Source organism: Ruditapes philippinarum, unplaced genomic scaffold (assembly GCF_026571515.1).
Source record: "Ruditapes philippinarum isolate M1 unplaced genomic scaffold, ASM2657151v2 ctg2524_1_1_1_1, whole genome shotgun sequence".
Lineage (NCBI taxonomy): Eukaryota > Metazoa > Mollusca > Bivalvia > Venerida > Veneridae > Ruditapes > Ruditapes philippinarum.
In genome coordinates, this window is record NW_026863009.1 from 60,264 (window position 1) to 77,152 (window position 16,889).

At 32.2% G+C, this 16,889-nt stretch overlaps 1 protein-coding gene across 1 annotated transcript; it reads right to left on the reverse strand.

Annotated features, from left to right (window-relative positions):
• Positions 1–3,287: 3,287 nt before the first annotated feature.
• LOC132720866 (heat shock 70 kDa protein 12B-like) lies at positions 3,288–12,711 on the reverse strand. The gene is made up of 6 exons (XM_060705091.1): positions 12,593–12,711; positions 10,135–10,266; positions 7,441–7,641; positions 6,974–7,192; positions 6,555–6,711; positions 3,288–6,176 (listed from the first exon to the last, which is right to left on the reverse strand). The coding sequence occupies exons 1-6, from the start codon at positions 12,614–12,616 to the stop codon at positions 5,113–5,115; spliced, it is 1,797 nt and encodes a 598-aa protein (XP_060561074.1). The 5' UTR covers positions 12,617–12,711; the 3' UTR covers positions 3,288–5,112.
• Positions 12,712–16,889: the final 4,178 nt, after the last annotated feature.

Below are 16,889 nucleotides of genomic sequence, written 5' to 3' on the forward strand. Positions count from 1 at the left end.
TCAAACTCATCCAAACAATTACCTAGACAAGCATTCTGACCAAGTCTCATGACAGGTGAGTCAAAAATGTGACCACTACAGTGTTAACAAGGATTATCCATATTTGAGCAGTGCGACCTAGTTTTTTACCCAGGTGACACATATTCAAACTTGACCTAGAAATCATCAAAACAAACTTTTAGACCAATTTCAAGGATACTTGGATCAAAACAGTAGCAACTAGAGTGTTAACAAGATTTTTCTATTTTTAGCTCCGGTGACCTAGTTCCACATGCGATTTCGAACTCATCCAAGCAATTACCTATACAAGCATCCTGACCAAGTTTGATGATAATTGAGTCGAAAATGTGACCACTAGAATGTTAACAAGGTTTTTCCATATTTGGGCGGTGTGACCTAGTTTTTTTCGTCCAAGATGACCAATGTTCGAACTTGACTTAGAAATCATCAAAACAAACTTTCAGACCAATTAACAGAATATTTGGATCACAACAGTAGCCACTAGAGTGTTAACAAGATTTTTCTATTTTTAGCTCCGGTGACCTACTTTTTCATCCGAGATGACCCATGTTCAATTTCTTCCCAGCAATGACCTAGACAAGTTTCTTGACCAAGTTTGATGACAATTGAGTCAAAATTGTGACCACTAGAGTGTTAACAAGGTTTTTCTATTTTTAGCTCCTGTGACCTAGTTTTTCATCCAAGATGACCCATGTTCGAACTCATCCGAGCTATCACCTAGACAAGCATCTTGATCAAGTTTGATGATGATTGATGCAAAAATGTGACCACTAGAGTGTTAACAAGGTTTTTCTATTTTTAGCTCCGGTGACCTACTTTTTCATCCGAGGTGACCCATGTTCACACTCATCCGAGCTATCAACTAGATAAGCATCCTGACCAAGTTTGATGATGATTGATGCAAAAATGTGACCGCTAGAGTGTTAACAAGGTTTTTCTATTTTTAGCTCCGGTGACCTACTTTTTCATCCGAGATGACCCATGTTCGAACTCATCCGAGCTATCACCTAGACAAGTATCTTGACCAAGTTTGATGATGATTGATGCAAAAATGTGACCGCTAGAGTGTTAACAAGGTTTTTCTATTTTTAGCTCCGGTGACCTACTTTTTCATCCGAGATGACCCATGTTTAAACTCATCCGAGCTATCAACTAGATAAGCATCCTGACCAAGTTTGATGATGATTGATGCAAAAATGTGACCGCTAGAGTGTTAACAAGGTTTTTCTATTTTTAGCTCCGGTGACCTACTTTTTCATCCGAGATGACCCATGTTCGAACTCATCCAAGCTATCACCTAGACAAGCATCTTGACCAAGTTTGATGATGATTGATGCAAAAATGTGACCGCTAGAGTGTTAACAAGGTTTTTCTATTTTTAGCTCCGGTGACCTACTTTTTCATCCGAGATGACCCATGTTCGAACTCATCCGAGCTATCACCTAGACAAACATCCTGACCAAGTTTGATGATGATTGAGGCAAAAATGTGACCTCTAGAGTGTTAACAAGGTTTTTCTATTTTTAGCTCTTGTGACCTAGTTTCTCATCCGAGATGACCCATGTTCGAACTCATCCGAGCTATCAACTAGATAAGCATCCTGACCAAGTTTGATGATGATTGAGGCAAAAATGTGACCGCTAGAGTGTTAACAACTAAATGTGAACGGACGACGGACGGACGGACGACGGACGACGGACGACGGACAATCATCGATCCTAAAAGCTCACCCTGAGCATGCTCAGGTGAGCTAAAAATTCGGGTTTATCAGTATTTGGGCCATATAAATTTACTAGAGTAATCTTCTGCCCTTCAATGGTTAAGTCTAATACTATAAAATTTCCAATTGGGTCAATAAATTTGTTATGGATTTTGTAGTCAATGTTATTATTAAAAAGAATCGCTACCCCTCTGGAGTTACATGTTCCAGGGCTTAAAATACACTCATTATTCCATTCACAGTATATCTTTTTGTACATATCTAACGTAAAATGTGTGTCTTGAAGACAATAAATGTTACACTGTTTTTGTTTTAAAAAATGAAAAACGGATGATCTTTTTTTAGACCCATTCAGGCCTCTACAGTTCAGAGATAAGACATTTATATTACTTTCAACCATATTGAAGTAATGCAGAAAAAATAAAAGAGATAAGTTAAAATATAACCAAAAAACATCATTAACATTATGGCAGATTGCGTCTCACATACAATACAAAAAACGAATACACAACAAAAAATACTTGAATTAATATTTCAAAAAGGTTTGACAATAAACCTCTTTTAACCAAGACCATTTTACTACAAATAAAAAATTGAAGCATTTATATTTCTTACACTTTTGATATATTGGCGTCAATACTTAACATGATTAGAAACTTTGCAGTCTATACATATTTATATATAGTCATTTTGAAATTAGAAAGTAACTGCTAGAAATGTTTTTTATACTTGTATTTTAATGACAGAAGAAATGATATCTTAATAGCCAAAAGTAAAAAAAAAAGATTTATTTTTGAAAAACTGCACTTAATAGATGTTACCATTAAATACAGATAAATTGCATTTGTAAGGAATTGATATATTAGCGTCAATACTTAATATTATATGAAACTGAGTTTATATATACTCATTTTGAAATTAAGCTAGTAGTTGTTAGAAAAAAAAATTAACTTGTATACTTATGACAGAAAGAAATGATATCTTAATAGCCAAAGAGTATAATAAGATTTTTTGAAAAACTGCATCTTAAAGATTTTAACATTAAATACAGTTTAGTTGCATTTGTAAAGGAGGTAATATTAAAAATCCTTAGGTACACAAAACATTATATACACGAACGCATAAGTATATATATATGTACATAATACAACAAAAAGTATATATGTATGTTCATAATACAACAAAATAGGCATACTTTAACATGTGTTTGTTGTTTTTCTTTAAAGAAAATATCAACTTCAAAATTGCAGAAAAACAATAGTTAATCATTTATCAAGGCTCGGTTTTAGAGTCTCAAAAGAAATGAAATATATAGTTATATATAAAGACAATTCACAAATGAAGAGTAAAATCAATTTTCTTGATCCTTAAGAATCTTGCAAAGAAAAAATATTCGAAATAGAAACAAGATATCTTAAAGATGTAAAAGGAAAAAAAACGAATTTCATTAATCTATTGTGTTATCCTTAAATTAGGTATTCTTGCAATCGAAAGCATAACAAGTTTACCTTAAGGAAAAAAAAACATATTTCATTTTTTAAAATTTTCCAGTTTTAATTTCCAGCTTTAGCAATTATAATCTAAATTTAGTTATCCTGAATTCCTATATTTGTATTTGACTATGCTTTAAAACAAAAATATTGCTTAAGTATTTATAGTTCAAAAAATTTGACAAGTTATCAATATTGCAGTCTTGAAAATGCATGTGACACATTCTTTTTGAAACAGGCATTCTTTGTTAGAAAATATGAAAATAACTTAATATTTTGCAATGTTCAACAATCTATACATAGGCATATCTTGATTATTCAATATTAATGTTTTACACCAATAATATCATTCCAGATCTTTCATAATTACAGAAAGAAGAAAACGACATTATTTCCTATTTGTTTGTAAAAGTACACCAATGATATATTTACAAAGCTGAGATAAAAATAATTACTTTAAGTGGAATACAAATTTATTGCTTTAAGTCATATTCGTGCACCTGTTTGCTTTTTAATCAATTGTAAAATATTAAAGGGACTTGAAATGCGGTAAAGAAATGTAATAATTACATTTATTCTAAAATACTGTTTTACTTAGGTAAACATGAAAATATTTCAATATCTTCAAAAAAAAGGTCTAGAAAAGAAATCATCACATTTGTTCGATATAAAACATGACATTCAATGCACGTGTTATACACGTGAATATTTTTTAGTTCTAGTAAACGTATTTATCCATAATGTACAGGTATGGATATCAATTTATTCTAGAATATGAACAAATAAACATGCAGCTAACGACTTTCAAGCAATGACGCTACAAGAAACCAGGATACATGTATTTGCTAAATTGCAAACTAAATACTGGCATAGAATGTTATTCGTATTTACATAATATAAGCTAGCCAATCAGAATGCCGGTATAAGTGTTAATTTTGTGCAAAACTATTGCCAAATCATGACATTTAATAATCATATAAACATTTAACAACCGGTAATATATATCACATATAAATAGATATCCATAAAATATACAAGTCATGTAAATGGATATCCAGAATATACATTTAAAATGTTTAAAGCGGCCTTCAGTTTTTATTTTCTCTTGCAAAAGCAATTTGTTGTTGTTTCAAACTAGTAAGTATTTCAGTAATTTCATTTTGTAAAAGTGAAGACAACGTCCCGAGAGCTATTTATAACGTGTCAGTGACGTTTTTTTTCTATAAATAGAAGACGGGAAACGATTCGTCCGCTTTACTCATTTAAATATAGAGGTTGGACCGGTAGATAAGAGGTATCGAGAGTTATCCTTAATGTTTTTGCATTTTATCGTCGGCAAATTTCATTTTCAACCTTAATTTTTCTGATTTGACAATCATACGAAACGACTTATCTAAAAATTACATATTTGAATTTTAAAAAAGCCGACGGCCGCTTTAAATGGATATCGTTAATATATCAAAAGAAAATATATATCGTTAGTATATCACACAGTCATGTTAATAGACATATCTACAAAAAAAATCTTAGTTATTAAATCATCGGGAGTAAATTAAACAAGAACATAATTTATTTATTTAAATACACAACATAAAAAAACACAAAAAAACGCTCATCAGGAGCCACGCATGTTTCAATGTCATTGTGTCTGTTAAACGCTGGGTTATTTTGAATTATCGTTTTGATCATGTAAATTACTACAATATGTTGAAAAGAACGTTTTCTGTTGACTATCAGATGAACATATGTCCGATAAGGACGTTAAATTAAACACGAATTTGGTAATGTTTAAATAATTTTCAAAATATTTTAAACATTCTGTTCAGTAAAGATTATTAAATGTGGAATGTTTGATACGCACACATATCATGAACTTCACATTTAAAGTCTCAAGAGATCAAAGTCTGCATCTTTCTCTTGCCCCGTCACTGTGTCCTTGACTTTAACCTTTAGTTCTGTGTCTCCAAATTCAAACTGAACCTTTACAGGATGATCTTTTCCTTTCGTGTTTTGTAATGGAATGCTTATTTCGCCTATTTTCCTACTTCCCTCTTCGTCTATATATAATGGATGTTTTCTAGGGGATGTGTATACCCAGACCTCTAACTTCGATCCACTATCATCAGACGGGACATACTCTTGTGTGTAAACTTTTTCTTCTGTCTTGTACTCCTGGCCAATTGTTGCATGCTTACTAAAGTAATCCTTGCAAAGGACTAAATCACCTTGGACCTCCCTCTTCTCTGGTGGATCTAGCCCGGGCTCGAAATGCTTGAAAGCGCGTATCCCGTATGAATATTTACATACACGTGCTGTAATCATCTTTGGATTGTGCCCAAACAGAACTGCCCCCTTCAGAACAGCAAGACCAGCTTCCTCTGGTATTATCAACTTTACTCTTGGGAAAGTCTTTCTTACCTTAACTTGAAGCATCTCGGATTCACTGAAACCGCCCACCATCAGAATTTTGTCGATTTTATGCTCCCTTATAGAGCTGAAAAACTCTTTCGCCTGTTTACAAATTTCCTCACATACATCCGTAAAAAGATCCTTCATAACATCTGCATCGACTCGTACCTTATCATTTGTGAACGTAACTTTACCCTTCAGACGTTGCGGAATACTAGGATTGTTAGCAATGTCTATATTGTTCAGTTCCTTGTATGTATTTGTAAATGAAACAGGTATCTTTATAGTTTCTATTCCAGATAAGTCAGGAGAAATTCTTCTCTTCTTTATTTCAAAGCTTTGCATCACATCAAGGTAATCCTCCCTGAAGCGTTGACAAATTACTTCCATGACATCCGGGCCAAATAAATCATTCAACAACGAAATAAACTTTTCATCCACTTGCGTACCACCGCATTCTCCCCCATTGGCTTTTGCAAGCTCTCTTAAGGTACTGTCTTCCTGTATTTCATGTACAGTTATATCGACAGTTCCACCTGAAGATAGACAAAGTTTTAACGAATATAGGCTAGAAGGAAGCATATTCATCTCAAATATGTATTATTGGTGAAAATATTATGATTGATTTACAGCCTCATTATTACAATATCAATTAAAAGAAAATTACAGAACACTGGGTTTTAATTTGAGCCATTAATTTATAATACTATAACATACTTTCCAAATCACTTATTCATTCTTTCCATACCTTTTACAATATAAAATACCTTTATAGCAATAACGCTACTCGTTAGATGTAATGTCTGAAATAATAAGAAAAAATGTCCCCATGACTTTTCTATTTATTTCTATTTTATTTATTTTAACATTGTCTTATAATCAAACGCATCCGTGATTGTAACTTAGAGTCTTACCACCACAGTCAAGAATCATGTATTTGTCTCCAATACTGAAACTTCGAATTTCTGCTTGACTGACACCAGTAACTCTTTGCACGGGTACATATCTGCAAAACAAACTAGCTGCCTCGGGTTCAAGACTCAATGAAACCATGTCTGTGTGTATCTCGGCCTGTAAGATGCAATGCAGTCTGTTATCAAATAAGTTAAAATAAAGTACCGTTTTCGTTTCAATATCTGTATGGTTGCATGTAAATTATTGACCTTTTTTGCTTTACACTTTGAAAGTAATTGTGAGCTCAAGTAAAAGTAAGTGTGCGTGCGCGCGAGCGCATGTGCGTGCGTGTAAAAGTATGCTTTTGTACGTAAAGCATCCTTTTGATCAAAGATATTAAAAAGTAATCTAGGACATAAATTTATGTTTCGCTTCTTACATTAATTGCTGCCTCTCTCATAAACTGTTTTGCTGAATCTGTCCATATTGCTGGCACTGTGATTACCCAGTGGATATCCTGGGGTCTGATATCGATAGAGTCTTTTTCTAGCGTCTTGATCAAGTGGTCCTTGAGGTATTTAAGACTTTCTGTAAACACAATCATAGCTGGCATGTCCATACCCTTGTCATCTCTAACAACTGTGTCGCGTGACAAAGCCTAAAAAACAAAACTAATACAATTCCTTTTTATATACACGTTATATAATTCTATGAACTTATTTCAAACTCAAATTGTTCATAATGTATCATTTGCAAATGCATTAATGAACGGTTCATATCATAACTTTTTATGGACACATACAGAAATATATTATGGCTATTTGTCTAGCACAATGATTGGCATACATGTTGATTTAAATAAATAGCATAATCAATCGAAAGGCAAGAACATTTTTTTCAGTTTACCTCTTCCTTATACAAAGTCATCTTAAATCGTTTAAAGAAGTACCAATTCCACGTTTCACCATCTGCTGCAAGTTCGTTGTATTTTTGTTCAGCGTCATTACCAAAAGAATGGAATTGTTGATGTTTATCGAATAGAATACAAGTTGGTGTCTTGTGTGAAAGACCAGGTACCGAGGATTTCCAGTTGTTTGATATGATTTTCTGTTGAGATACAATAGTGATTATTTATTATTTATTTCTGTATTAAAAAGACACACACAACAAAACACACTTATGACTGAGATAAAGATTTCTGAAAGTGTCTCTTTAGGCTGATATGTCCCTTCTACACAATGGAACTATAATATAATGTATAAACTTTAAAGTAAATCATTTAAGCATAAAATAAATTGAACTACAGTCAAACCTGTGTAAAAGACCACCTCTGAATAAAGATCACCCTGTAAATAAAGACCACTGTTTGACCAGCGTTAATTGATTAAAAAGAACAAGGTACCCCCTACCCCCCCCCCATAAAAAATAAATAAACAATAATAATAATAACAAGAGCCATGTCAACATGGCCATCCCCCGCCGAATGTGTTTGCTCATTGGAAGAATGTATATGTAGTACAGCAGAATAATTCCATTTTAAGAAGTCTTTTGGTAATGAAAACTGATGGCTATAGTGATTACAGATTTGAAACCTATGTGAATACTGATGGCTGAAAATAACAGAGGGCAATAACTGAAAAATAATGCAGGGTAGGTTATCATTCTTGTGTGCTGCATCCCTCCTCAGTAAAATCTATCCACCTATGAAGTTTCAAGTTGATACCTCAAATACTTTTTGAGAAAAAAAATTGAATTGAAAAATTAAGTATGCAAAATAACAAAGGGCAATAACTCAAAAATTATAAAAGGTAGAGTTACCATTCTTGTGCACTGCACACCTCCTGAGTTAAATATATGCACCTATGAAGTTTGATAATGATATCTTAAAGGCCCTTTGAGTTATGCTCTGGACAAAAATTAATTTTGAAAAATAAAAAAAGGGCAATAACTAAACAATTATGCAGGGTAGAGTTATCATTCTTGTGCACTGCACTCTTCCTCAATGAGATCCATCCACCTATGAAGTTTCAAGTTGATACCTCAAATACTTTTTGAGATAAGCTCCGGACAAAATAGTATGAAAAAGAACAAAGGGCAATAATTCAAAAATTGTACAGGGAAGAGTTATCATTCTTGTGCACAGCATTCCTCCTCAATAAAATCTATCCACCTATGACATTTCATGTTTACATCTCAAACACTTTTGAGTTATGCTCCACTCGGGTGAAAAATTAGGTATGAAAAATATCAAAGGGCAATAACTCTAAAATTATGAAAGGTAGAGTTATCATTCTTGTGCACTGCACACCTCCTGAGTGAGATCTATGCACCTATGAAGTTTCATTTTGATATCTCAAAGGCTTTTTGAGTTATGCTCTGGACAAAAATTAATTTTGAAAAATAACAAAGGGCAATAACTCAAAAATTATAAAGGGTAGAGTTATCATTCTTGTGCACTGCACTCCTCCTCAATGAGATTCATCCACCTATGAAGTTTCAAGTTGATACCTCAAATACTTTTTGAGATAAGCTCTGGACAAAATAGCATGAAAAAGAACAAAGGGCAATAACTCAAAAAATGTATAGGGAAGAGTTATCATTCTTGTGCACAACATTCCTCCTCAATAAAATCTATCCACCTATGACATTTCATGTTGATATGTCAAACACTTTTTGAGTTATGCTCCACTCAGGTGAAAAATTAAGTATGAAAAATAACAAAGGGCAATAACTCAAAAATAATGAAAGGTAGAGTTATCATTCTTGTGCACTGCACACCTCCTGAGTGAGATCTATGCACCTATGAAGTTTTATGTTGATATCTCATAGGCTTTTGGAGTTATGCTCTGGACAAAAATCAATTTTGAAAAATAACAAAGGGCAATAACTCAAAAATTATGCAGGGTAGAGTTATCATTCTTGTGCACTGCACTCCTCCTCAAAGAGGTCTTTCCACCTATGAAGTTTCAAGTTGATTACTCAAATACTTTTAGAGATATGCTCCGGACAAAAATGTCGGACGGAAGAACGGGCGTTCTAACAGGAGAGTAATTATGTGGCTACTCTATTGTTCTCTCTATTGTTCTTTATAGCCACACAAAAGAAAATAGCCATATAAAAGCATTACGGAATGAATGACATCAAAGAGAAAGAACAGTTACCTATTGTCCCTCTAGCCACATAATTACTGTCCTGTGAGTGCGGAAGGTCGGACGGACGGACGGAGACTATTTCTATATCCCCCGCCGCCTTTTCGGCGGGGGATAAAAATAGAATAAGAGCAATTGTCTATAAATGCCATTTTCGGTCTCTCCCTTTGCTGGCCTTTGTTTACAGGTTTGACTGTACATTTATCGCATCAGTTTAAAAGCAGTGCGCATGCATTGATATAGTTTAAGACAAAGTTGTAATCTGTAGAACAAAAGTCAACATAACTATACTAGTATTCTATATGTCTGCTTTACTGTTGGTGTTCTTAGTACTAATTATATTATTATAATGCAAAAATCAACTTACATTTTTTCACCATTAAAGAAAGTTGCACAGGCATGAATATGGAAAAATAATCTTAATATCTCGAATCGATTACATGAAATTTACCTGCAACGGATCAGTAGTAAAGTCTGCACGAGCTTGAAATGCGTATCCAGAATATGTTGTTCCAAAATCAATTGCAGCAACAAACATGCGTTCTTTTAACGCTCCCGCTCGAACTGGGATTGAAGTTGCACCCTGAAAATGAAAAATGTATAAAATGTTACACTCGAAGATGAATCACATCATTTATTCATGAACTAAAAATATACAAGTATAGACAATGCAAAAGACAATAAATTGGATGCAAATGCTGGTAATATTATAAGTACCGTACAATATTTCAAGAAAAAGTTGTTCATTTTAGAACGTTATCCTATCATTATTGGGAAAATGTGTTTAATAGCGTTATTCTATCGTTATGGGAAAGAGGTTTTTCTTTTTGAGAGCGTTATTCTATTATCATTTGGAAATTTTGTTCTTTTATAGAGCGTTATCCTATCATTATTTGGAAGTATTGTTCTTTTATAGAGCGTTATCATATCATTATGGGAGAAGTTGTTCATTTTTAGAACGTTATCCTATCATTATAGGAAAAAGTTGTTTATTTTAAGAGCGTTATTCTATCATTATAGGAAAAAGGTTTTTAATTTTTAGAGCGTTATTTTGAAAAAAGGTTATTATGGGAAAATGTTGTTCATTTTTAAGCGCGTTATCCTATTTTAATGGAAAATATTTGTTCATTTTGAGAGCGTTATTGTATCATTTTGGGAAAAAGTTGTTCATTTTTTTACAGCGTTATCCTATTATTTTGGGAAAACGTTGTTCATTTTGAGAGCGTTATCCTTTTATTATGGGACAAAGTTGTTCGTTTTTTGTGCAATAGCATATATTATGGGAAAAGTTGTTCATTTTTAGAGCGTTATCCTATTATTATGAGAAAAGGTGTTCATTTTCAAAGCGTTACCCTTTCATTATGCACTGTTCGACTTTAGATGCTTTGTTATAATAATAATTATGTGCTCCAAACTAAGTTTAATGGGACTCAACTGAGTTTTTTGACAGGACGGGACTGGAAATAATTTTCCGACATTTATGTTTCAATTGATGTTAGTCTTGACCAATAACTTTTGTTCAGATCAATCCCTAACTCTGATTTTTTTCAGAATAATAATTCTAATATTTTAAAATTGCCTAAACTTGAAAAGCGTTGCATATGCTTTTGACTCATAATGGGCTACGAACAGCACAACAAAACGATTTCCAATTTATGTCTGATCATATTTCTTAATTATCCTTTGCATATGTTTCTGCTTTAAGTGCCCCACTTTATCTATTTAAAAAAAGAAATGCGCCGCGTCATGACAAAACCAACATAATGGGTTTGCGACCAGCATGGATCCAGACCAGCCTGCGCATCCGCGCAGTCTGATCAGGATCCATGCTGTTCGCTAACAGACCCTATAACAAGTAAAGAAACTGCTAGCAAACAGCATGGATCCTTATCAGACTGCGCGGATGCGCAGGCTGGTCTGGATCCATGCTGGTCGCAAACCGATTATGTTGGTTTTGTCGTGACGCGGCTCAAATTAAAACTAATCTTAAATTTTGAAGTTTTTGGACCTCAGTGGAGTTCCTTTAAGAAGCTGATTTATAATGATAGCTGACGTATAATATAAGTGACGAATATTTTTAGATATTGTCGCTTTAAACAAAGAAGTCGTACTTAGATTGAAAGGGATACAACTTTTAATGTAAGATCAAATAGAATATCGGACTAAAGATGTCACTTAAGCTAATTGTTTCATGTATAAGTAAGTCGTAATTTACGATATTTAAAACAGCATGCCTGAAGATTTATGAAAGTTAAAGAAGAATGCAAATATAATAATTTAATCTTTAATTTTTATTTGAAATAAACCATACGAAGCGTTTCATGTAAATATTAATACACCTTTTAAACTACAAATTTACATTTCATACATTTTATTTTCAGAAAATTTGCTATATAGTGGGGTTTAGAAATAGAATTTTATCGTTCTTTAGTAAAGGCACAGGAAAAACAAATTTCAAAATACTTAATCTTCACTTTCTCTTTCATAAGATATTTCATAAATTTATAGATAAAACTATTTGAACATTGACCTACTGTCGACAAATAACTGCGTGTAAAGTGTAACACTCGATTACGCGAAATATCCGTTATATATCAGTTTACACAAATAGGCTAATCAAAACCGGGTCGATACCTTTAGTGTTTATAATTTTAAACGAAAAAGTCTTAAAATTCTTAGTATACATTAAAAATACATTGTATATTATATATAGATTATAATATGATATACTAGTTTATCTAATATTATGTGTTATTTTGGTTGCAATTTAAAAATCAATTTCAATATGTAAATCTACTTTCGATTTAGTTCATATTCTGCTCACAAATATCTCAATGGACTTTAAATTAAGTGTGACACTTTTCTAATTTGTAAAATCCAAAATTATAGTAACTAAATATTCATTTTACCTGTCCTATTCGGTTTGACGCCATTTCTTTAAGAAAATCTGGAATAAAATGTTCTAGTTCACTTTTTGGAAAAGTGAATATGTAAATCCCACACGTATTATACTTCCTTTTTCGATTTAAATCAAAGGGAGGTTACGCTGAAGACATTTACCAAATTACACATCGCGAGTCGTCTCCCGAATATACATTCAATAACAATGATACACATCTTATTGCCAGGATTAAAACATCTCAGTTTCAACACAATGTTAATTTGTTATATTAACATTTTCCAAAACGACTTACAATTTCTGAAATAAAGAATTATAAGATATAATTTAGTCATCAAAAGTATAAGCCTGGTGTGTTTTAAAGGAAGCACATCATTTAAATTAGTTATAATATTGGGGTATATTTAGAAGATATTTGCGTTTGTTCGTTTTTGAGAAGGAAAAATGTATATGTTCTTAATCTGAAACACTCCTATGTATTTACTAAAATATACATACAAAACCATCTTCTTACTGGAACAGGTACCCCCACCCCCAAACCCTCACCATCATAGTTGAGCCTTCAAAAGGAAGTCAATACTCCTATGATTAAAAATAAGTGAGCAATAGATAAGCAATAGACATCTTATATCATACCGACTATTGCGAGACATTTTGCTCATTTTAGCCGATCCACAGCCTCTTTTTGGAAATCTAAGTTAAGAAATCTGACCAGATTACTTGCGATAGTGTAAGATAAGAGCGTTTTATAGATTCGATTTCATTTTTAGAGCATACAGTGATAACATAAATCATAAAAAAGTATTGTATAAGACATACAATATGACAAATTAATAGGGGATAATTGATTTTAGGAGATTCAGCGTTCATTTTAAAAGTATTATATCTTATTAATAAAGAAAATAGTCGTCATTCAATGGTGAAATTCCATATTGTATAATTACCACGATGTAATTAAAACCTTAATGAAGGGTTTGACTAGTTTATATTAATGTTTTAATGCGTTCTACGTGACATATACAATATACAATTTCCTGAAGAAAATAATGTATCTATGTTGAACAAATTCAAATCCCAATTCCCTCCTGAACTTTGTAAAGCCACATTCCGAGACATTTTTATCGTAATAATATAACTTGTAGGGAAATTTTATGAAAAGGCTAGACGCTAATTTAGATAAGATAAAATAATCCATCTTTTTCAATATATATTAACCATTGCCATTTGTATATGTGCATTCATTAATTTCCATCTTGATATCTTAATATATTGATATGTCTGTAGATGTGTCTGTAAAATGACATATATACAACTTTATCTCATAATAACAGACACGTCTCATCGGGGAAATCATGGCATACTTTGAACTTACTTTTTTATCATACCCCCGCCATGATAATTTCAAGGGAACATAAAGTGTTACATTGTACCCCTGTCAGTTCGTGCATAGATGTGTGCTGTTAAAAATCTACATTAATATTCATATTACACAAAAGTATCTGTGTTCTAACGTATAAAATTGTGGTTCCTGTGTTTTTCAAACACATTTCTATTTTTTACTTATTTCATAGTCCTAAAATGTGAGTGCTTTCTTATATTTCGCACCGCTTTTAAGATCCTGTATGTTGTAATTAAGGTTGATACTACACTTAAGAGAAACTTTATATATGTGTATAATTATGCTTCTCAAACAATTACAAACATAATATGTACTACCAATATTTGTCCACATTATATGTTATCATTTACATATATGCATTCATTTCTTATTGAAAAAAAATGACTTAGGCTTAAGTTTATAAAAAATAGATTTATAATTACCTCCCTTTATTAACATGAAATGTAAATTCGGTAATATCTTTACAAATAATGCTTTTTGGGACTTACAATATTGTTAAATCTTCATTTGAGCATTATATTTATAATATAAAACCATAAATAAATTGTGTTACAGGATCTTTAACAGTATATCAAATACACATATACTGGTATAATAAAATATTGTGGATGACGAGTTTTACGACATATTTCGTCATCTTAGAAATGGACACGCCCTCTACGTCATAGTCTACTCCCAACTTAATAAGAATGCGGACCATTTGCATTTTAATTTTATTCATACTAAATCGTTCAATAAAAAGAAGGATTTAAAATATTATGAAGCCCTTTTTACACGCAGTTGTTATTCTTTTCACATTTATTTGCAAAAACAGATTGTCTTGTGGCGATTTTTTCTTTCTATCAAACACTTCATTACAGTTTATACCATTTGCCAAGGCTAATTATTTACAATCATTTGCCCTTCGAAATACATCAACTTTTATTTTACGTAATTACAGCTATAAGATAAGATGTTTTATTTACAAAATTACAATTTGGCTTGATTTTACATGTTTGTCTCCTTAGAAATAAAGTATTTCTTATCACGCAACCACATTTGTTTCTAAAGTACATTTCATGTATACATGTAATCAATAACCTCATATTTTCGGATATCTCGACAATAAATGTCTAAATTAATGTCCGATAAACCATAATCTACATCATATCAAACAATAAAAAGCTTCTAATATGCACTGCAATTATTAACGATGTAGATTTTTGTTATGATATATATGTATAATAACATGTGATTAATGTAACAGTTTCTGCCCCACAATGTCCTAAAGAACCCCTACAGGAACAATATTCTGTACAGCGTCAGCTTCCTTCTAAACCCCCAAAATGGAACGAAAATATGAAAGAAGCATTTGTTAAGAATTTAGATATCCAACGGGTTAATGAAATCAAAACAGCGCTCGATACCCCACGAGAGTGTGATGTTAAATCTTATATTAATGATATAAATAAACAAATTTCTGACGTTTTTTCCCTGTCTGCAAATTTAAGTTTCCCGACTCACAAAAACATATCCTCATCCAAACCTATCTCTCAAAACGGAAAATATCCATGGTACGGGCCTCACTGTAAAAAAGCACGTCATAAATATAATACTGCTCGTAAAACATACCAATTACACAAAAATAACATAAATAAAGCGAGATTGAAAACGGCTAGTAGTTACTATAAAAAGACTATGAATAGGTATCTAAATAAACATCACTTTTAAAATGAACGAAAATTGCGTGCGATGTGTTCAAATAAGCCGAAGGATTACCGGAGGTTTCTTAATAGGTTTTCACAAGCTAAATCGGAGAAAACACCGAGTATTTCAGAATTCTTTGACTTTTTTAAAACTTCGATTTCGTCTAAATATGGTGATAGTGACGGAGAAGATTATTTAAATTTTCAAAATACATTTAGTAACCTAGATAGCTCTTATCTTAACATACCAATTTCCGAAACAGAAATAAATAAAGCTATTATGAAGTCTAACAATGGTAAAGCTGTCTCGCATTTTGATTTTATAAGTAACGAGTATTTAAAGTCTACTCGAACTTTAATGGTCCCAATATATTGTTCACTGTTTAACGTTATTCTTGATACGGGTATTTAACCAGATACTTGGTTGATAGGTTGCATTAAGCCAATTTTCAAAAATAAGGGCTCTCCTGTTGATCCGGGAAACTACAGGCCCATTACAATTCTCAGTTGCCTAGGAAAGATTTTTACAGCTGTCCTACACGAAAGAATAACCAAATTTTTATCTGACAATAATTTATTACAGGAAAATCAGGCTGGTTTTAGAGCAAAATACTCTACAAATGATCATATTTTCACCCTTCATTTTCTCATAGAAAAATTACGCTCTAAAAAGAAAAAGTTATTTTGTTCTTTTATTGATTTTTCTTCGGCCTTTGATTCGTTATGGCGTGTTGGTCTTTGGAGGAAACTTTTTGGCATCGGTGTAAATGGTAAAATTTTTAACGTCATTAAAAGTATGTACTCAGACATAAAGTCTTGTGTATCAGTAAACGACCAAACATCAGCATTTTTCTCGAGCTTCTCGGGGGTACGTCAAGGGGAAAATTTATCTCCCATACTTTTTTCCATTTATTTAAACGATCTGGAACGTTTTCTCGAAAGACCTAATAACGGTATATTAATTGATTTTCATGAAGATGACGCGGTCCGATTTTTAAAGATTCTTGTCTTACTATACGCTGACGATACAGTTATCCTTGGTGAAAACGAACACTCATTTCAGTTATGCCTAGATGATTTTTACAAATACTGCCAAACATGGAAACTCAATATAAATTTTTCTAAGACTAAAGTAATTGTTTTTGGCACCAATAAACAAAGTAGATATTCCTTTTTCATAAATAACCGTGTTGTAGAGGTAGTGAAAGAATATAAATATTTAG